Raw genomic sequence first — 22,140 nt, 5'->3', positions numbered from 1 at the left:
TGGAAATGGATCCTGATCAGAGCAGCCGCTCCAGCCAGCCCACCTCGCTCTCTCTGCTTGCTCTCCCTCCCTTGGCCCCTGCCAGGCAAGCCCCTTCCCCATGGTGCTTTGTGGTGTTGCTGTGGCTCTTTAAATCCTTTCTCTAAGCCTCTGGCCTTACTCAGCAGCAACACGTAGGACAGTCTGACTCCATTGTAACCCCACTACCTATTACTACACACACACACACACACACACACACACATCTCTTATTTTTCTTTTTTTTGTTCCTTACATTTTATGCATTTATATTTATTATCACCTCTTCTCTGCCCTCCGTGTCTGCACTTCTTTGCTCTCCTTATGTTGTCTTTTTATGTTTTCCCACTTTCCCTGCTTCACTTTCTCCACAGGGTCAGCTGTAGTCTCTTAGGACACAACCGCAATACCCACCATAGCTGTCACACCACACTCTTTTCCCATATAATTAGGGCCTGAGTCTGAGCCTAAGCATGGATCACATTCATGTGACTGTTCCCTTTTACCACAATCTGGTGTGGGAGACGGCACACACACTCTGTTGAACTCATGCTAAGTGTTCAGCCTGACCAGAATGCCTTCTTTCAGGCATTACTAAAACATGTCAGAGAACAGCGGTTTCGTGCCCTTTCGCTTTGAAAGGAATGGGCTTCTGTCGAGTTTTATTTTGCATGGACAGGTGTTATTATGGTATAGTTTGCCTAATGTCCTGTATTTTATCAGTATTGTTGAGGTTGTAATTGAAACAAATATTGTATTACACTTGCAACTTATAGAAGAAGTAATAGTTTTTAGTTACTCCACAACATGCATTATCATGCATGCCTAGATTTTTTTTTAACTTTACTGAAACATGCTTGTTTAGGCAACAAATTCCAAGGAATGTGCATATCTACTTCCCACACTTTGTGGGCCGTACACATGTATAAGTTAGTGGGACTGCAGAAATACATTACCTTGTAATATATCAGCTCCAACACACGTTATCAGACGGTCCTGCCTAGAATGGCTTTAAAAAATGCATTTACAATTGATAGTACACACTGATGATTTCCAGTTAACAGTGTCAATGGGTTACATCATTTAACCATTTACAGTAGATTATAATAAGATCCAAAACTTCAATCAGATGAAGACAGATTGTTTTTCTTTCACTCGTGATAAGAAGGGGCAGTACCCTCATTAAACACTGGTAGCTGAAATCACCATGTGTGCCATTGTTTGTCTCTTTGAATTTCTAGAGGTTCCAGCTAGCAGAGGCTACTTTCAGTGAGACTTCATTGCTGGTTTTAAAGAGCCAGCACTTTGCATAACTCAAAGCCCCAAAATGGACTGTACAGCCCTTATTTTATTTAAATGCAGATTAAGCAGATTGCCTCCTCACAGTGAATGCTCCGTGTGACTGCACTTTGGGAAATTTGTAGCCTCTTGAGCTACTTAAGATATAATGATGATTGAGCATGACATTTTGTATTGTGAATGCATGTCTCTCATCAGATTCTGTTTCTGAAAAATATATTTTTCCCTTCGGTAATTGTTCTGTGCTTCAAAATGCTCCCCACCACTTTTAGTCACATGCTGCATTATGGGTTGGCCTGAGCTACCATGCTGCGGCGTATTTTGTAACTGTGATGAAGGGGTCACCCAAATGTTAAATTGAACACTCATGTGCAAATATTGTTTCAGGTGGACGTTGTGCAGGATGATAAGGCACAGTTCTCTGCTACGGCCGTAGTTACAGTTGCACACAGAGAGTGATGTCCTTCCAGGAAAGCCCCCACTTACATATGGGTAACTTCCTCATGCTTTCTCATCCCTCACCAGTCCACCCCACTCTCACGCACTAAGCCCCAACTCTCCACCCACACTTGAGGACAGAGGGAGGGGGTCTACATCAAAGCAGAGATGTCAGGAGATCAGGATTCTCAGGCAGTGGTGTCTGAGTGTCCTGCTGATTCAACTCCTGTTCATAAAGGGGTTACGTGGGAATTACAGTTCTCCTGATATTCAGTTATTACTGTTACATGCACACTAGGAACACGTTAATGAGAGAAATTAGGTTAGAGGAGGAAATCAGACAGTGTCTTTGAAAACACTGCAAAATCTTTGCTTTTGAGGTAGTGCAGGCATGATTTAAGCATATAATACTGCAGCCTGAGGAATTCATTCCGTTTTGGGACAAAACAGTTGGACTTATTGACTAAGAAGGCACTCTTTTTTTCTTAAGAGCCTGAATTTTAAATACAATCCTTGTCAATCTGTGAAAATTGGTTTCAAGCATGCATCAGCCACATGAAGATCAGATTACAAAGCCCAACTAAGAATGTACATAGTCAAGAAATCTGTATCCTACAGCAGAAAATTAGCTTTGAAATATTTATTGTAATAAGCTTATGGAGCCATAGTTTTCCTTTTTTTTTATGTTACATTAACAATATCAGTTTACCTCATGAAGTTTCGAGTAATCAAGTAACTCGAGGGCCTGTAAACAGTCAGAGAAAACACTGAAGGCTGCCAGAAATGAGAGGCGAAGTAGACTGTGTTTTCTAAGGGTGTTTTAATGATCTCCTCAGGATATGGCTGAAGTTAATGAAGTCTTTTCCATGGGTGCTTACCTTTGACCCTGGTCTGAATGCCTCTCACTCCTGTCTTTTCCATTTTACAGTCCTTCTCACTCTGGATGCCTTTTGGTTTGTTGACTTTTCTTTCCTCTCATTGTTTTCCCAGGAAGTGGTGAAAACTGCACTGTGTGTGAGTGTGTGTGTGTGTTTCGAAAGCATAGTACTCTAGTACATAGTACATAGTATTGGTCTTTGTTCTGCAGTTGTTCTACAGTATGTTAAAAGATGGCAGAAGTCTCTCCAAACAAGAGGTTACAATATTTTCTACCACATTTCTAAAAACATGGTGTACTGGATTGTTTACTGTTTGATTTGACCTGTCATAATATTGTTGTGCATTGGATTTCAAAACAATTAAACAAGGCCATCCTCTTTTTAAGGAAGTACAAATGAAACGCTTTAAAGTCTTTGCTCTGCAGATTTGAGTATTGCACCACTGTGGGCCACAGTTGCCACAAAAAGGGGCCACTTATTCCCAGAGGAGGCACCAGCAAACTGTTTGTGAGAGAGAAACATGAATGTAAGCTTAGCACGAGAGAACCTGGGCAGAGGGCCAAGAGCAACTCTGCGCTGTGCAGGACGTTTCAACATTGGAGCAACAGCTGATGTCTCGGGCCACGGCGTTGCACTGGTTCCCAACTCTGTGTCCAGACATCCCTGTCAAGTTTGTCCTGGGAATTGGCAAGCTCAACTCACCAAGGGAAAGCAGTGAGAACAGTTGTACAGTTAGACAAGAGGCTAAGGGGTCTAAATCAGAGCCTCCAAAAACATAGAGTCATGAAAGTGCAAAGAAAGATGCTTGCTTCCTGGTTCCTCCTGGACCCAGAACAGACAGAGAAAACAAAACGGAGATACAGATCAGCATTCCACACTGGGTGATAAATGATTTGCTTCTTTGCTATTTAGGGAAAAACACAGTATTAGATTTTGTTCCTAATAAAGAAATGATGCTGTTAAATACAAACATGCTCAGCATACCCATACAGTGTGTTAATGCAATTTCCCATTGGGAATAATGGCAAGCTATTTAAAGACTGTTGGCTTATCCATTATTATTACATACCTTATGTGCACCAGACTCTAAAGCAGGGCTCTTCAACTCCAGGCCTCGAGAGCCCCTGTCCTGCAGGTTTTAGATGTGTCTCTGCTTCAACACACCTGAGTCAAATATAGAAGTCATTAGCAGGAATCTGGAGAACTTGACTGCATACTGAGGAGGTAATTCAGCCATTTGATTCAGGTGTGTTGCCCTTTCCCCCCCAAAAAAAACAAAAAAAACAAAACAAAACCTGAAGATGCCTGCATTACTGGTGTAGGAGAACACTGCAAGAGACAAACAATACCAATCTAATTTATGTGGCTGATACATTCCAGGCATCATTAACTGTAAAGGCTTTGCTACCAAACTACTAAACATTTGACTTTATGTTATTATCTGCTTTTCATTATAGATAATTGGATATAATCCCTTATAGGTCAATGTTGGCAATGGAACCTCATAATCACTGTTTGCTTGCAAGCCTAATGTGATGGGGCACATAGCCAGTAAAACAAATCATTATTATACAACCAGACTATGACGGGATTGCAGAGTTGCAAGTGATTTTTATTAGTAAACATGGTCATGTGGCCCTTTTTTTTTGCAGGAGCTTTTTGTTGCAAAGTAGCAGATTTTAATGCCAGTGTGCAAATCCTAGATAAAGCCACACTGATTCTATTTCCTTATAAAAAGACAACTGCTCTGGGTTGGTCCCAAGACACTAGTCATCCACTGAAGGCTTGTGTAAAAAATAATTGGGGGAACAAGAGTTCTGTACAGAAATAAAGAAATATGGTACGCCGAGCTTCTTTCGTCACCCCAAAGGAACATCTCAGTCTCACACAATTACTTTTATGTACTTTTTGAAGACAAACAATGAGATGTAATGAATAGTGTGTAAATAGTAACTGAGAAATTATCTAACCAATATACAGCAAGAGTACAAAAATGCTCTGGGCAGATCTCACAAATGTGTCTTGATTTCTCCTTCAGATTGTGCAGAAATTTGGTTTGGTTCTCTTGCAATGAGATTTTATTGAATGTTCACAAAAGTTAGTTAAGCTGTCAAACACTGTCCAAAGCAAATTTTGGTGCAGGCTAAATTTATACTAATAGATTTTGGTGATTAAAAAGCATTCCTACAGGTCTGAAATTCACTAGAGTTATAGCCTGTGTGTAACAATTTGACCCAATTATCTTAAAAAAATACTGATTGTAATTGCTTAGTATCATAGTACCTCACAGTAATAAACATCCACTTTCAAAGACCCTTTGATGGAATTCAGGATTTATGGATTTCAGTAAATATTTATATTGTCAGACCAATCTGATTTGTGCTTTTGTCATCTGTGCTTGTATTGTTTTGTTTTAATGATGAATATTGTTCTCTGATGTACTGACCCTGGTTGCTAATTCTACCACAGGCACCAACAGAAAGAAACCAGACGTGGTGCCATCAATCACTGGCTAGTAAACTCAACCATTTGCAGTAAAGTCTATAAGTGTTTGGACAGTGATGGTTTTTATATTTTTGCCTCTGTACATCACTACAGTGGATTTTAACTGTTATAGGTCTGCAGAGTCTGGCCCTCTGGTTCTTGAGTGTAACAGGTGGTTTGCACCATGTTGTAAACCCTCTGTATTTCCACTCATAAAGGCATTTCTTGATTGTAGACATTGACAGTGATGCACTGACCTCCTCAAGAGTGTTCTTTGCTTAGCTAAATGTTGTGAAGGGCTTGTCTGATAGCTTTATTTTGGTTTTTTCAACCTAATGAAGGCCTCTTTCACTCGCATTGATCTCTTGGTAAAAGTGAAAGAGAAACTCTCAAGTGTTCCAGCTGTTCTCTGGAACAGCTGCTGTACTACTACATGTTCAAAACTTGGAATAAACTCCAGATCTTTTATCTGTTTAATTTGCCAGGGAATGATGAGGGAACAGACCTCACCTGGACATGAAACTACTTGTCAACCATTTGTCCATTTACTTTTGAGCCTCTGAAAATGGGGACTGTGTATAAAAATGACAGTATTGCCTGAACAATACTGTTTATTAAACCCCTTTAATTTGATTGATTTGTTTGATTTAAAATCTCTGTACCTGTAGCATTTTAGTGGCAAACTGCCTATCACCATATAAATACAGCTTCTTTTTGAAGACAATAATTAAATGCTTTGAGTTGCTTTTAACATAAAAGTGAAGAGAAATGTTCACAAATGGCTCTTCACATTGGTTTGTGGGTCAGAGCTTTTAATATTCTTTCTGCTCTGTGTGTTGTATTGCCATGCTAACACACCATGTGAGACATACTTGTCCTAGTTATGGGTTATTATTTGAAGGAGGCTTGTCCAAGATGTTCCAGGTTTTGTTGATGGGTGACTGTTAGTGTTAGACTTCCAAAATATCAGCTTTTCAGAAATGCAGACAGCCTAATTTTTAGCCTGACGACAGTGCACATTTGACATTATCCAGGGACTTCTGAAAGAGCCTTAAGAGCAAGAGGTCAGGATTTTCTCAAACTTTGGAAGACATGTAATCCTTTAATTGAAGTAAAAAAAATACCAAAACGCAGACAGTTTGCAGAAAATGGGGGTTTTATACAGCGTCCGCACGTGGGAGAGAATGTCAAATAAGAAATAATAGGAAGGTAGTATTAAAGTCAAGGGTGTAGTTTTACATTCACTTTCTTTTGAGGACAAAAGGGTACAAAGAAGATATCAAAGCGTGAACTGCTTCCATCAGCTTCTCAGCACTGTGTGTCTGTTTGCAAAGAACAACTGCATAGCGTGTTAGCCAGGCCCTTGCTTTTATTCAACAAATTCCTGCCAGATTAGGCAACAAGCCGCTGTTTCTGCACAGCACATCTTACATACCATGAAATCATTCCATGACAAATACAGCAGAGACCCCAGAAATGGTTTCTCTGCTTGTGCCAAAATGAAAGGCCAGTTAAATTAAAGGAGAATGAACTGTTTCATACTCAATAAATAATTTGGCTTGTTTTAGCGTGCTGTGCCATAGACCAAGCATAAACTCAAAGTTAGTAGAAAATTGATGGGTATTTATCCAAGCATATGGAGACATGTGCAGCATTGTTATCTGCATTAATGAAGTGTGCTGTATTGCTGCAATATACTGTAATCCTGTATGCACTTTTAAGTGAAGTCTAACTTCTACTGCATGTGACGGCAGAAAGGCCAGTTGTGGAACTCATCATTCCGGATGAAAATTACTTGCATAGTGTGTCCATTATTTAACCACTTTGTCTCACTGTGAAATTTGCATGACCGACAGCAGCTGTTTTGTGTAACGATGGGAAATTGAGTCTAGTTTGTAATCAGTGTATCAAAGAATGCCAGCATGCAGCGTCTCACCAAAATGTGCCCACTATTAGGTAGGCAATAGCAGTTTTTTATTGTTAACTCTGTCTCTGTTTTGTTTTATATAGGTGAAAACTTCAACCTGGTGGCCAGTTTTCTGAAGCGACACTCCAGTCTCAGATGTATTGTCAAGCAGGGTAAGTGACCTACGCGTTTTCAATAAATCTATCCCCAGTTAAAACTCTGAAATAGACCTCTCAAGGGTTTATACTCAGCCAAATTTCCCACAGAATGAGTAAGGCATCTGTGGTCTGCATGTTGATGTTTCTCCCCCTCACTTGTTTTTATGTGCTGTCCCTACCTGATCAGGGTGTTGTTGAGAACAGGCAGCCATTAAGTGGTTCCCTTGAGAGGCTACTGAGAGAGGGAGAGAGGAGGATTCCTTAGCTGTCTGCGGAGGGCAGTGAGAATCTATCTCCATGGCCCATCTAATGCCTATGACCCATGGCCACCTTTTCATGGGACCAACATGGTTCTCTTCCTGTCAGTAAAGTTAATATCAGCTCCTTGGGGAGGGGCGGGCCCTGGATGCTGAGGCAGCGCTGACCTGCCGCTGGCTTAGATGGCGGCTTCTCACAGCAGGTCCGTTACACGTCAAATTAGATCCAGTCTCCTGGGGTCAAAGGTTGTGTAATTTGGTCCACTGAGTTGGCAGTACATATGTGGTTAGATCATTAAAAAAATCAATTAGCTATAAAACGGATGGTAAAAGGTTTTTATCATGGTTGACAAGATGGCTCCAAAAAAAAACACTATTAGGAAGAGTTTAAGGCTAAACCACAATAGGCCTTCTTAAAGCTATGTTATGGTAATTAGTTTGTCAGAATGCAGTGAAATATTCTGATTTAGCTGACTTAAATTTCCCTCCACAATGCCAACATGCTGGACAAGAAAGAAGAAAAAGCTGACATTTAGTGGAGTGAAAATGTTAAAGTTTGTCCAGGGGTTGACATTAGAGAAAGAGTTACGAGGTCATTGAGATGAAATGTTTTATTCCACTTATTTAATATGATTTGCAAATTCCATGTGAGGTTTACCTGCCTTACATTTTTGACTGGGATGGGTCCCTCGTGGAAACGCTTGTGAAATTTCTCAAATCAAAAGAGCTTTGTCTGAAAGTGGCCTTTAAAGGCTACAGTTTTGCTGAAAATATTTTATGACGTCGCAACTAATTATTGAGTGATCAAGCGGAACTCAAACCCAACTTAAAACAGTTAATTATCTGGGAAATAAACAGCGAACAAGTGGGTGTCATACGTCAACCGGGCAGAGAACTTTGGACTAAACGTAACTAGACCTGATTTTTCCTAATATTGCCTGGAAAAGCGGCTTAAATGATCTTTCCTTCTGAAGTCAGTGAGCCAGTAATATTACTCCCAAAAGCCATTGTTAATGTAAAATTTCCCAATATTTCATGCTGTTTATGCAGCTCATAAAATTCAGCAATTATATATAAACTGCCATTTTCTCCCTGGTCTGAGGGATAGTAAATACTTGGTACTGGTAGATGTAAAAATTAAACATTGACCACAATTCCCTCAGTCTGAGTTTGACTGATAATTAGAGGTGAGCCTGTGTTATTAACCAGCAGGGTCTGCGTTGTTTCTCTGCCTGCTCTCAGATTTGCGTGTGTTTCCTGAACGATACGTTGTGTGTGTGAGCTGTCCAGAAGATGCCTCAGCACACCATAGAAACCCGAGCCTGCCCGCGGTGAGTGCTGTTTATACTCCTCTATTTCCTCTTCCAGTCGCCTGGCAAAAAGTCGTCCATGGGTCTGTGTGTTATTATAGGGATGTGCTGCCAAATTGCGCTCTCACTTATATATGCTGATCCTCTTTACAAGGGGGTGGGCTCTGAATCTACATGGGCTTTTTTAGGAGACTAGTGAGAGGAAAACCAAGGGTGATAGGAGGTTGGGTGAAGTGGTGCCGAGTCACGCTTCTTTGAAAAGCTCCTGCTCCCACCTTTTTTGATTACTTACCTGCAGAATTTATTTCTCTTTGACAGATTCAAGCATGGTGATTTGGGGTATGCATACCTAAAAGAACCACAACAAAACCCTTTGTCCTTCTGTTGCATGCACATTGTTTTGGTCTTTAGTAGAATTCAGTTAACTCTACTGTCTGCAGTTGAATGCCTCGTGCCTTGAAATTAATTGGACTCAAATAAAGTTAGGCTGAGTGGGTGCTTCCTTGTAGTCTGTGCTGTGTAGACCAAGTTGAACTCTTGTCAGTGCCATAAGACCTACTACTGTAGTTCTTTTTTTGTCCATCTGTATTATAATCAGTTGTCCTTTTGGTCAGTGTTCATTTGATCTTTAACTCCCGAGAGTATTCTGGGAAAAGCCTGTGGAGCCTCTCACCTTGGCACTCACATCAAGGACAGACATCTCTCCCATCACATCCCATGATCAGTGGCCTGATGTTTTTCTATGGGGTTTTTGCTATTGTTTCCCTTTGAAATGTCTCTGCACTCTCCACAGTTTGGCTTCCAATGAAAGCAGCGATTGTAATATTTTTAGTGGAGCAACATAGTCGTCAGTGAAAAGTTCAGATTGTGTAACCAATTTTCCAGTTCAAGGAGGCACTGTTGTCGATTGCGTTCCTCTCCTCAGGATGTGGTTCTCCGGGCTCATACAGTACAAGCTGAGGGAATTGGAGGGTGGGAGTCTTGTGGTGAAGCTCTCACTAGCTCAACCTCGAGTCTGGTTTGTAAGGGAAAGATACCAGACAGAGAGGCTGAAGTTTTTCACATGACAAAAACAATAATTTGTTTACATCCCTCACTCTGTTCTTATTTGTCAGAAAGAGAGTTTTTGCAGTTTTAATGTTGCCAAGGAAGTCGGAAATTGGAAAAAAAAAAAAAAAAGGATTTACACTGTGAGTCACTGCTGATGTAAGGTATAATGTTGCTGTCTATAAATAATGGGGTGTTTGGAGTTCTGTGTCAGAGTTGATACCATGTTTAAAAAGGGGTCTTTTATTCCTCATTTCTTGACAGCACAAGACGGGTAGTCTCAAAAAAAAATGCCACATTTCCCAGTGTTTAGGGAGGTTTTGGGTTTGTTGTTAGGATTCAATTTGTGTGACTAGTTGTGCAAAAATCTTCAACCGCAGTGGAAATGTAGACTCATCATTGAACAGTTTTCATAAGGTCAGGGGGTTATGTTGTGAGGGAACTAAGGTGACATCATGGTTGGCCTTTTGTCCTGTGAAAGGCAACGTCTAACTCCCACATTTGAGCATACTGTATTTCAGCTTTATACAGTATGTGCACTCTTATTAGTCATATTTTCAACTGACATTTAGTTTGAGAGCAGAAGCATTTTCCTTCCAAACAGCCACACATGAAGCCAGAAAGAAAAAGAGGCTTACAGTATAAAAAAGGTGAGATTCATTTCTATCAAGCAGTCTTTCCTGGAAGGGATTAGCAGCATTATATGCAAATTAGAAAATGGTTGTTTAATCAATGAGGAAAAAAGCAAGCTTAAGAAAAAAAAAAAAGCTGCTTCGGTTTCATCTCTACACAGCTGGCCATTTGTTGCAGAAACAACAAATGGCTGTTTTGAAATGCTGGATTTAGCCACCTCTGACTTCAAGTGTTGTCGGGGCAGAGAACTTCAGAGGCTGTTCAACCATCCAGCAAATGCTTTGGTTTGGACATAGCGTTAAAGCTCCGAGTGCCATGTCTGGGCTCGATACTGAAATCCATATCACCCTACTCCGTCTGTCAGGAATCTAGAACCCACTGTTGCTATGCAGAGGTTGGGCAATTGATGCTACTTTGTTTGCGTGAGATAGTGGGAAAAAAAAAAAAGGCTTACGCAGAAGATTTGAAGATTTAAGTCCTATATAAAAGCTTGCTCCTATTGTGAGTCAGCACCAACACTGAGGAGGGCAGCATGGGAAGGAGGATCTAGTGTTTAGGATTGTGGCCGTTGTTTTTTAGTCAGGCACAGAGTGGGCAGCTGAGGTGAGTGGCGTGCTGGGCCGCAGAAGTTTGGATCAAAGGCAGAACAGATGTGTTTCCAGTCTCTCTCCCCCCCTCCTCTGTTGAGCTCTGGACAAGTTTGTGTGTTTACTCATGACCTCAGCACGCCTCTGTTCTTCAGAGCTCACAACACTAACAGCAGTCCTTTCTCAGGCGTCCAGTGTCTGCTGACCTCCTCTACACCTAGGCCAAATACATGGCTATGATCTCTTACAGTCTTCATTCCACCCTGTCTTAAACTGCTTTCAGTGATTTACATGCAGTGTGTTCAAACAGTTAACAGCTTGCCTCAATCCTTTCACATGGGTGGATCCAGAAACTTTTGTCATTGTTTGGGGATAAGAACTGTCCCCTGTTTTAGACAAGTATGTGCCCATGCATGTTTGTTGACTTTATTTCAAGAAGATGTGGTGAGCCTACACAAACAGGGCATGCTTCCCCTGTGGGAGCAGGGTGGGTACATGATGAGGGGTGGAATTTGTGGACTACATTCACGAACATCTCCGCAGGAGGTCTTTCAGCCCTGACAGTTAAATACTCTTGTTGTTTCTTGGTGCCAGTGTGAGGACTTTATAAACTTAGATGTGCCCTCAAAAAAAAAAAAGCCGCTCCAAAGCTGTTCCAGTTGAAAGAATAATTCATTTTTTATAATTTGAGTGCTGTGAGGGATTTAAGCTTTTCAAGCTGACACGGATTTCAAGTTGAGACATTATTATTTTTTGACAGATGAGTGGATAATTGCTTTACAGGTTTGCATCTCACTGGTTTTGTGTATATTAGGTGAGGTGCAAAGATATTAAAGTAATCCGAGAACAAACAATATGACTTCCACTGTGGCACATCAAAACTGATGGTTCATCGGAGCCTCCCATGCTGACTCGTTATATTTTTTTTTAACTGGACATTGTTATGTTTCAACTTCCACTTTTTAAAGCTCTTGGCAAACCTATGGGATTATATAAATGTATAAATAACCATACTGTATAAATAAATATAGCATTGCATATCAATAAGCAATGTTTTTAAGCACCGAGAGGGTTTGCTGTCCTTTGCAGCAACATTTTAAACAGCTCGGAGACCTTTCGGCCATATCACTGCATTACTTTTGAGTGCAGCTGCATTAAAAGATAACCAACATAATCTTCCTATCGTGTTCTACCTTATCTTGGATGGCTTAGAAACCATTGCCTGTATTTTATGGAGCCTGTTGTTGGTTATCCTTTTGAAGTTTTTTTTCCAGGAGTCATTCACAGCTGGGGCAGGCTCTGAGAATCTGTCCTGGTAGCCTTTTAAACCAAATGAATCATTCTCTCTGCTCTGCTTGCCCTTTTGCCAGGCTTATCGTTGTAATCTGACATCCAGATGTGCCGTTTTGTTGCAGCTCCTGTGGTGGAGCCATGTTTTGGAGACTCCGGGACCAGGGAGGGCACTGTTGGTCTGTTCTACATGTTGTATCACGAGGAGCATTTTTCAGCTTTGTGTGGGGGCGTGCAGACTGGCTGGCGGTGGGGGGGTTAAATCCTTTATTTTTTTCTCAGGGAGAGGTGGTAACAGCGGCGGGTAGACGTTCTTGTTTACCACCAGCCCTCCCTCCTTTTTCATGGGACTCTCTCCAGCTATTTAGAGTTTGCATCATTCCCTACAAGATTAGGCCACCTCGGTTCCCACACAGTTCTTACTGTTTTATCCACATAGCTTGTGATAATTATAAGGTTATTTAATCTGTCTGCTTTCTTCTGTAGTTGCTATATACAGAATGTCGAACTTCTGGACCCCCTGGTGAAAATAATTTATGCTCAATCTCTCTCGTGCTCTGTCTGCCTTTTTATCTATCTTTCCTTTACTTGCTATCTATATCCAGCCTCTTCCTCTCTTCATGCTCCTTCCTTTCTCCGACTCTGTTCTTTCACTCTCTTGCTCTTTTGAAGTCGTGCCGACAGGAACAGAAAGGCACTAAACTTTCCCAGAGAACCTCCCTTTAGCTCCTTGTTGATTTTTCTTTCAAGTTAGTTTTCAAACGGCATTTATTCATATTAAACAGGCGAGAATACATATCAAGGCATTACAATGCAAACGATAGCACCCACTTTTTTCTCAGAATTGTTGTTGTTGGGGTGGGTGTGTGAGTATGTAGGCGAAATGGAAGTTTGTATGTGTGTCACTGTCTCAAATCTTGAGTTGAAGGTTAGCTGCAGCTCTGGGTATGAGAGAAAAAGTCTGAAGACCGGCGGTCTGCCCACACTGTAGCATGACTCCATGTCTGCACAAAGAGGAGCCTGTGTAGAACTTCCTGTGTGAGGATTCTTGCGTTTGTGGGCATGCTGGAGAGACTGTTGAGGTCAGGCAGTGTAACTCTGAGGGGGGTGCCTTTGCTTTTGTTGTACTCCCCTCTAAACACTCTCTTTTTCTCTTATTCACTCTGTAGTATCTTGTCCCTTGTATTTCACCAGCTCCGCCTCCTTCCCTGTTGGCCAGCCTCCCCTCCCTCCGTCTGGCCTCTTTATTCTGTCTACCAGACCACAGACCAGAGTGCAGTTGCTAGGTCTCAACACCCAGCGCAAAGCCACAATGCCCCAGCTTGCCCTCACAGCTTGGGTTGATCTCTCCATTCCCCCTTGCGTGTCGGGTCACATATTGTCACTAGTATCGTGGCATGTGGGGGAGGACATTTATGATATTTCTCTCAGTTTTCACAGCATCTGCAGGATGCCAGAGCTTACCGCATTGGCTTTCCCCATCTTAGAGTGCACATTGATCATTTTACCAACCAGTTTATAGAATAGTAATGATCTGAAAAATGGCTGATGTTAAATAAACATAGTGGCCACAACCTTGCATTTTCCCAGATTTAATTTCTGTCCAGTTGTGTTTCCCCATCGCAAAAGCCAATAAAGTTTAGCGGCATGAAGCTGTGGATGGCAGACTCAGCCACTTTGATCCAAAACGAGATAGCTTCAAAAGTACTGGATGGTTTGCCATGAAATTGGGCGCAGGCATAGTGCAGTGGCCGGAGAATAGCTGCAGATAACTAATGAACCCTACTTTTGGGGATTCCTTAAATCTCGTGCCACTACTAGATCAGATTTTTTACTTGTCAGTAAAATAGCTCAACTTTCATTACACAGAAATGTGTATTCACTGGAGGATAAAGCTTAACTGCTGTGGTCTCTGGAGCTTGAAAAAGGCGACTGGACTTCTTTTTGTTTCTTGAAGACGTTTCACCTCTCATCCGAAAGGCTTCTTCAGTTCTCAACCAAAAGGTGGAGAGACCCAGGTATTTAAACCCCTGTGGGCATAGTCCCCTGGAGGTGGTTATGACCCTCTATTGATCATGTGCTTGAACACATGTGCCCAGGTGTGAAGGGGGCGTGGGTCATATTTAATCAGTGGTTTCAGTTGAAACCAATTTAGGACTCCGCTCCATTGTTTCCTGTGGCCTATTGAGGTCACTGGAACAAAGGTGTGAATGGGGGTTGAGACGTCTGGGAAGGGAGCTCAGGACAGCACTGTAAGCGGGGGAAAGTTGGTGACGTAATCCACCTCCTCTGTTCAATGATGGTTGTTCACAGTGGACATAGATGGCTTCTTTCACTCCTCTTTCAAACCATCTGTTTTCCCTGTCCAAAATGTGGACATTGGCATCCTCAAAAGAGTGCCCTTTTTCCTTCAGATGCAGATGTACTGCTGAATCTTGTCCTGTCGAGGTGGCTCTTCTATGTTGTGCCATTCGTTTGTGAAGAGGCTGTTTGGTTTCACCAATGTAGAGGTCCGAGCATTCTTCACTGCACTGAACAGCATACACTACATCGCTGATCTTGTGTTTGGCGGGTTTGTCCTTGGGATGGACCAGTTTTTGTCTTAGGGTGTGACTTGGTTTGAAGTATACTGAGATGTCATGCTTGGAGAAAATTCTTCTGAGTTTCTCTGACAAGCCTGACACATATGGGATGACAATGTTGTTCCTCTTGTCCTTCCCATTCTCTGTAGTTTGTGTTTGGCCTTCATTCCTGTGCATCTTAGCTGATTTGATGAAGGCCCAGTTGGGGTAACCGCATGTTTTGAGGGCTTTCTTAATGTGTGTGTGTTCCTTATGCTTCCCTTCTGCCTTAGAGGGAACACTTTCCGCACGGTGTTGTAGGGTCCTGATCACCCCAAGTTTGTGTTCCAGAGGGTGGTGGGAGTCAAAGAGGAGATACTGGTCTGTGTGTGTGGGCTTCCGGTAAACTTCAATGTTGAGGCTTCCATCTTCCTCGATAAGCACCGCACAGTCCAGGAATGGTAACTTGTTATCTCTGGTGTCCTCCCTGGTAAAACGTATGTATTTATCCACTGAGTTAATGTGACGAGTGAAGGCTTCTACTTCTTGGGTTTTGATTTTGACCCAGGTGTCATCTACATATCTGTACCAGTGGCTAGGTGCCTTCCCTTTGAAAGAACCAAGAGCTTTACTTTCCACTTCCTCCATGTAAAGGTTGGCTACAATGGGAGACACTGGGGAGCCCATGGCACATCCATGCTTCTGTCTGTAGAATCCATCATTGTATTTAAAATATGTTGTGGTAAGGCAGAGATCTAAAAGTGCACAAATCTGATCTGGGGTGAAGCTGGTTCTGTTCAGTAAGGAATCGTCTTCCTGTAGTCGTCTTCTGACGGTCTCCACTGCCTCAGTTGTAGGTATGCAAGTGAAAAGTGAAACCACATCAAAGGACACCATGGTTTCATCTGGATCCAGTACAAGATTCTGGACCTTGTTAGTAAAATCTGTAGAGTTTTCAATGTGGTGGGGTGTGATGCCAACAAGCGGTGATAAGATGGTGGCGAGGTGTTTGGAAATGTTGTAGGTGACCGAGTTTATACTGCTGATAATGGGTCGAAGTGTTTCAACTGAATTTGGTTTCAACTGAAACCACTGATTAAATATGACCCACGCCCCCTTCACACCTGGGCACATGTGTTCAAGCACATGATCAATAGAGGGTCATAACCACCTCCAGTGGACTACGCCCACAGGGGTTTAAATACCTGGGTCTCTCCACCTTTTGGTTGAGAACTGAAGAAGCCTTTCGGATGAGAGGTGAAACGTCTTCAAGAAACAAAAAGAAGTCCAGTCGCCTTTTTCAAGCTCCAGAGACTACTATGACCTGGATAACTGAGAATCTACACAGACTTAACTGCTGTGGCAATCCCCTGACTTCTTGCTATGAGGTTGCTGATTGTTTTTGCGTGAAATATCTCAACAGAAGGAAATTTGTCTCCCTCCACATTTAGCCAAAATTTTAACTAGCCCAGAGTACTAGAATTTCAAACTCAATGACAGTAACCAGAAAACACTTAATACTCTATACCGTGGGGTTAAAAAAGAAGCCTGGTAGACTCATCTTATTCTGTTAAATGAATACTGTCTATTAACTTTACAGATGGCAGGACTGATAACATTTGCTACCTAGCTCCAACATCAACATAATCATTTATCATGAGCCACAGCTGCTACTTTAATGAAAACTTAACAGACAGCTAACATGGGTAATTGCTAATAGTTAAACAACTAATGTTAACATGTGCGCCAGCCAGGTTAACATTTATAACTGTTTAATACATAAATATTGTTGAAAGGGGAGCATTACAGACCTCACAAAATTCTCCATAAAGACCAGGGTGCCAGACTTAAGGCTTCACCATCCTTGTTGTGCTGCTGTTCAAGTATTCAGATGCTAGTGAGGCCCGTGTGACCGCCTGAAGACATGTGAAGACAGCACTGTTGGTATCAGTGCTGTAATAATTAATGTGGAGACCTGAAAACAAAGCATAGCCAAAAATAACTGAGTAATAAAGACAAAGCTTTATTACAGCTTTTGCATTTTAAGATGGTCAGGTAGTCAGGTAGAGGTTGTGGGAACAGGACAGATTCTTAATTGCCTAAAAAAATGCACACATCAGCCTTAAAAGGATGCAAACACATCAAATGCGCGTATCACTGCAAAATCTAGAATGCATGCAAACCCACTGCACACAATAAAATCACTCTTACAACCCACACAGTAAGAGTGAGGCCCAATATAATTTTCCCAAACAAGACCTCACTCAACCACCCCTAGTATTCATTAGGATCCACTAGGATACAGGATACATGGAATATGAATGTGTGGAGGCAGCGGTATCTTGGAAGCAGCAGCAGCATGTTGCATTCCTATGCCTGACCTGAGTCTGACTAAAGAAGGCAACAAGTCTCCCCTCCGAACACAGGAACAACCTCTATTTGTCTTCATCACCAGCAGCCCCAACCAGCTTCAGTGACATCTTCCCCCCCTGAGTTGAGCACAGCTATACCATTTAATGTCCTGCTCCTTGCTCCCATACATGCCAAATGCCCACTGCTCACTTTTATCAACTCCCACCCCGACATTCCTAGTCCAGGGGCTATCTATGAGCTCAATCTAGCTTTATAAAGCCCCGTGTACAGCTGCAGACTTTTAGAATTTCTAGTATACAAAATGTAATATGTTGCTTCTCCAGATAAAAACAGGCAGATGTGGGCTCATTTTCTAAACCGCTGCTACTCTATTATTCCACCACTTTTTTGATTTCATTAATTTATGATGAATTGACAGGCCTTCAGCCTTTGAAGTTCTGCTCAATTTGCCACCAGTGTCTCTCCTTCTCATAAATCCAGAGTCTGTTCTGGGGCAGCCAAGGAAAAGACCCCATGATTAACCATCATTAGTGGCCTGTTGAGGGCACATGTTGGTGAGATCCAATTTTCAGCTTGTTCCTCGTTCTGCCTCAGAGGGTCCCCTTAGTGCATGGATATTTTGAAGTTTCACCCCAAAGTTAACCATTTTAGCAACTAAAACTCTGCTTTTCAGAGCAGCTTAGGCATGTAGAGGAATTGCAGGCGGTTTTAGGACATACAAAAAGCCCTCCACAGTCTTCCTGCTTTGTTCAATGACAGTTTCAAAAATCATAGTTGAAGTTACTGAAGGTAAAGAAGGGCATTTTTCACGTAGCCTGTTTGTTTAAGGAGTACCACTACAGTTGACCCGTAACATGCTTTTTACACCTTTTTTTTTCCCATTTTCTTTCCCACGCAATCCTGCTCTCGACTCACATTTTTTCTCTATTACTGAATCGTCTTTATTCATTGTTTTAACTCGTCAACATGGTCACCGTTTCGTAATTCTGCCTCGGGCTGCAAGCATTATTTTAAGCTTCAGATAGTGTAGGCTGAACATATGTCATGCTGCAATGAGCCAGTGATTATTTTCAAACTTTGAGGTGGAAGATTTGGGGATTTTAAAGAGGGTGGCAGCTGATACTCCCTCTGAAGGCCCTGAAACCTTCTCCGTGGGCAGCATCACAGTTTAAATAGTAAGGTGACTACACTATTGGAATAGAAGAGAATCAGACATAAACTCATTATTTCTACAAAAGTCTAGTGGATGTGTTGTAATATCCCTCAATGAAGGATGATGACAACACTGTGGAGCTAAATGCTTCCAGGGCATGCCAGTAATAATATTTTTTGTTTACATCGATCCTGTTTGTCCTCTCTAGACTGAGCTGTGCGAACAAAGCAGATCGGAATATTTTTCCAGTGTGGGAGAAACCCAAGAGCTTTTAAACAGCCCCACAAAAACAAGAAGACAGTGCTTCAAAAGATGTGAGTATGATCTAATGCAGAATTTTCCAACCCCATCAGTCAGAGAGGACACTCAAGTATCTGTTTATATCCTTTTATCTTTTTAACTTTTTTTCAGAGCCAAACAAGCTAGTGTCCAGCGAGAACTCTGTGGTTCCACTATGGGGGGGCAGCAGATTGACCAGAGAGCCAAAAATCAGAGACCCGGAACTTCAAGCTGCAGAATCCGAATCAGGCTCAGTGAGTCTGTCCAGATCTGTACAGAAGGCCCTGTCAGAGGCAGACCACAAGGTGCCTTGCTCCAGTGCATTAACTGAAGCAGTCGCTCTAATTGGGACTACTCAAAAGCAGGAGCAGCATGCTGAGAAAAGTCTTCCAGACTGTATCAACCTAAATGGGGCCTCAGCAGGTTTCTGCCAAAATGAAATCAGTCAGGAGACCAGCACGAGCAAGAGGTGCAAGCTGAGTGATGCTGGGGAAGACCCTCACCCACAGCGGGCCAAGAGGACATGCCTTGGAAGACCTCCAGCCACAATGCAAACTTACTCCGCGCAAATATCCAAGCATGACCTTCTTCCTCAGCCACCCCTTCCTCCAGTTGAAGCCAAGGCAGAGTCCAAGGCTTCCCCTGTCTTAGAGTGCAAGAAAACCACACTGGAAGTAGAGCTGCTTACTCCAGGGAAACGGGCCCAAAGGCTCTCCCTCACAAGCAATAACACGGCAGAGACAAACCAAAACAGGCTGGCCGCAAGTCTGAGGGGCCTATCTGTCAAGCCTGCATCCTCAGGCTCCTCTATTGGTTCCAGATCCACACTCGGAGAGGAGGGGAGTGAAAATGTGCCCAGAACCTCTAGATTACGACGACTGAAGAGGTCCTGAGGGGGAGAGAGACAGGCTACAGTAAAGATGCCTGACGCCACAGAAATAGAGATGATACTCTGTCAGGCTACATGTTTACCCCATACTGTCCATGTGGTCTCAGCTGATTTGCATTTGTGCTTGTGTCACTTTTTACTACGATATCTATTCTTTTCACATATGCTGCACACGCACAGATCAAACGCTGAACACATTATGGCAACTGATACATGTGCATTTGAGTTACGCTTTGTCAAATACTTGAAACAGACCTCTGCCTCCACCCATAAGTAGTGGTGGTCAAGAGAGGCTCGCAAATGAAAGTCAAAAACCTTTAATTGGAGTTAAGATTTGGTTTTGTGTTAAAGATTGGGGATTTCAGACAGGCAGGAGCCGTGTAGTACGTCATGGCTTTCAGTCTGAAACACTGGCTCCTACGTGTCTCAAAACTGTCCAGTTTACCCGCCGAAGCTCTAGCATGATTGATTGCCGTTTCCAGGTTTATTTCATCACCCCATTCTCAAAAATGTATTTTTGTAGCTAGATATTTTTCATGTACCATTTAGTTGCTAAGCACCTGAAATGAATCTGTAAGTGGAAACATACTGTGGCAGATTTTTATACTGAACTTAAACCAAATATATGCAGGAATGTGAGCAGTTTTCAAACATCACAGGTTGATGTAGAGCTGCTGTCATCAGCCCAACACTTGGTAGGGCTCTTTAAATCTGTCCACTGGCCCAACCCCAGAGGGAACCTCCTGTTGGCCCCCTTTAAAACCCAATATTTCCATTTCACAACATAATGTTGCCTGAAATTTTTATTCCTGTTTTTTTTTTTCCTGGTTCATACAAATAAAATTTTCCCCCCAGTCAAAGCAGGAAAAAAAAAAAAAAAAAATCGTTTGAAACCTATTTGTGTAAAATTCACTGACAATTTTGGGAAAGCAACCAGCACATATCTCATTGCATTGTTTTCCTCTCACACAGTCCAAATGAAATGCTGCTTGTGGCAGTTTGACAGTGAAGTCTGTCCAAAAACATATCAGTGATTACAACCTGAGTCAGTGCTCGAAGCCAATTCAGTTATCAAATATGGCAGATTAGTGAAACTCCCCAATGTTTTAGTCCCGACATGTTTAAGGTCTTTCTCAAGGGGTGTTGTAATCTCTTGTCTTTGTTTTAATCCTGTCAGAGTTTCTGCAGGAGAGTTTGTCTAAAAATAACTAACTCTACAGCTTAGGCTTAACCAGCTCAACTTTACCTAAATATTTTTAAGCCTGCTACTTGAACCAGACATCAAGGGCTACGATATCTGAGGATTACGAGTATCGGGTCTTCAGGACTTGACTAGCTGTAGTTCCCACGCCATGAGAAATCTTTAATATGCTCAGACGCGTTTGGCTTGATGCATCACAGACTCTTCACTCTCTCTCCAGAACAGAGACAACTTTAATTCTCGTTTCATACAAATATTTAATAAATATGACTTTCAAAAATATATTGCCAGATCAACACATAATTCTCAAGTTCATAACACAAAGTCAAAAAAAAAAAAAAAAAAAAAGGACAAAATGTTGCCACGATCTCAAAGGGTTAACAAATGAGATAAAACATGTTTGTCTCTAAGAGTCTAAGAGCCTCAATTTTAAAAAGAAACAAATGTGCACAGAAACAAAGCAGACTCTTGCAGAGCAAGGCAGTGTATTTATCTGATACTACAGTGTTCCCATTGCCCCCCTACTGTTCAAGTACTCACAGTCTAGCTTATGATATTACGCTGACTAAAGCAGATGGGAATTCTGGCGTGTCATACTGATATGACTTGCCTTGCAAGTTGGTCGATTTCGACAGCCTTTGAAATACATCTGGATTAAACTGAAGCTGCTGAAGAATTTTTGTTCCCTTAAGTATTTATCCATTAGCGGCAAGCAATGTGTCTGCCACCATGTCCAACCCTTGCAGCAGCCATGATCGTTTGTCGTCCTAACCTCACTTGCCTACAATTAAGGTCCTGGCAACAAATAATGAAATGTCTAACATGTACGGAGGAAAAAAAAAAAAAAAAAGTTTGAGGGCCAAAGCACCCATCTTTTGTCATCTCTAAAATTCTTTGAAATTTGGTTTTAATTGAATGCATTGGAAAAGAAAGAAAAAAAAAAAAAAAAAAAAAAAAAAAACAACTCACCATTAAAGAAATGGTAGGCTTCCACAACTAGCAAAACCTTCAACTAACAGAACGTATAAATAAAAGGAATGATATCTTAAGGCTCTTGATTATTAAGTTAATAAATCAAATATACACAATGATTAATAAAAAAAAAAAAAATGTACATATCTACATGTTATAAATTGTCACATAAATTCTTCATATTGACAGCAACTGCTGACATCGAACCCTTTCATCTCCCTCCCCACCCTGCCCCAAAAATAAAAATAAATAATAAAGTTGTTTTTTTTGTGTGTCTCATTTGACAGTTGCTGAAGTCTAAAGCTGAAAAAGCACTTCCTCCAAATAGAACTAGAAAGAATTCAAAACACATACTAAAAAATAATTAGCTCTAGTGTTGAACACGTCACGCAATTTGACTAATTGGA

General features: G+C 41.7%; 1 protein-coding gene across 1 annotated transcript in view; it reads left to right on the top strand.

The window, feature by feature from the left end:
- slx4ip (SLX4 interacting protein) overlaps positions 1–20,848 on the top strand; it is a 36,466-nt gene extending 15,618 nt beyond the window's left edge. Inside the window, 6 exon segments of the mRNA XM_030748734.1 lie at positions 7,128–7,196; positions 8,681–8,769; positions 18,601–18,679; positions 18,682–18,706; positions 18,804–18,888; positions 18,890–20,848. Coding sequence (XP_030604594.1) covers positions 7,128–7,196; positions 8,681–8,769; positions 18,601–18,679; positions 18,682–18,706; positions 18,804–18,888; positions 18,890–19,564 — 1,022 coding nt within the window. The 3' untranslated portion in view covers positions 19,565–20,848.
- Positions 20,849–22,140: the final 1,292 nt, after the last annotated feature.

This window comes from Archocentrus centrarchus, chromosome 15 (assembly GCF_007364275.1).
Source record: "Archocentrus centrarchus isolate MPI-CPG fArcCen1 chromosome 15, fArcCen1, whole genome shotgun sequence".
NCBI lineage: Eukaryota > Metazoa > Chordata > Actinopteri > Cichliformes > Cichlidae > Archocentrus > Archocentrus centrarchus.
This window is presented reverse-complemented; position numbering and strand designations above follow the sequence as displayed.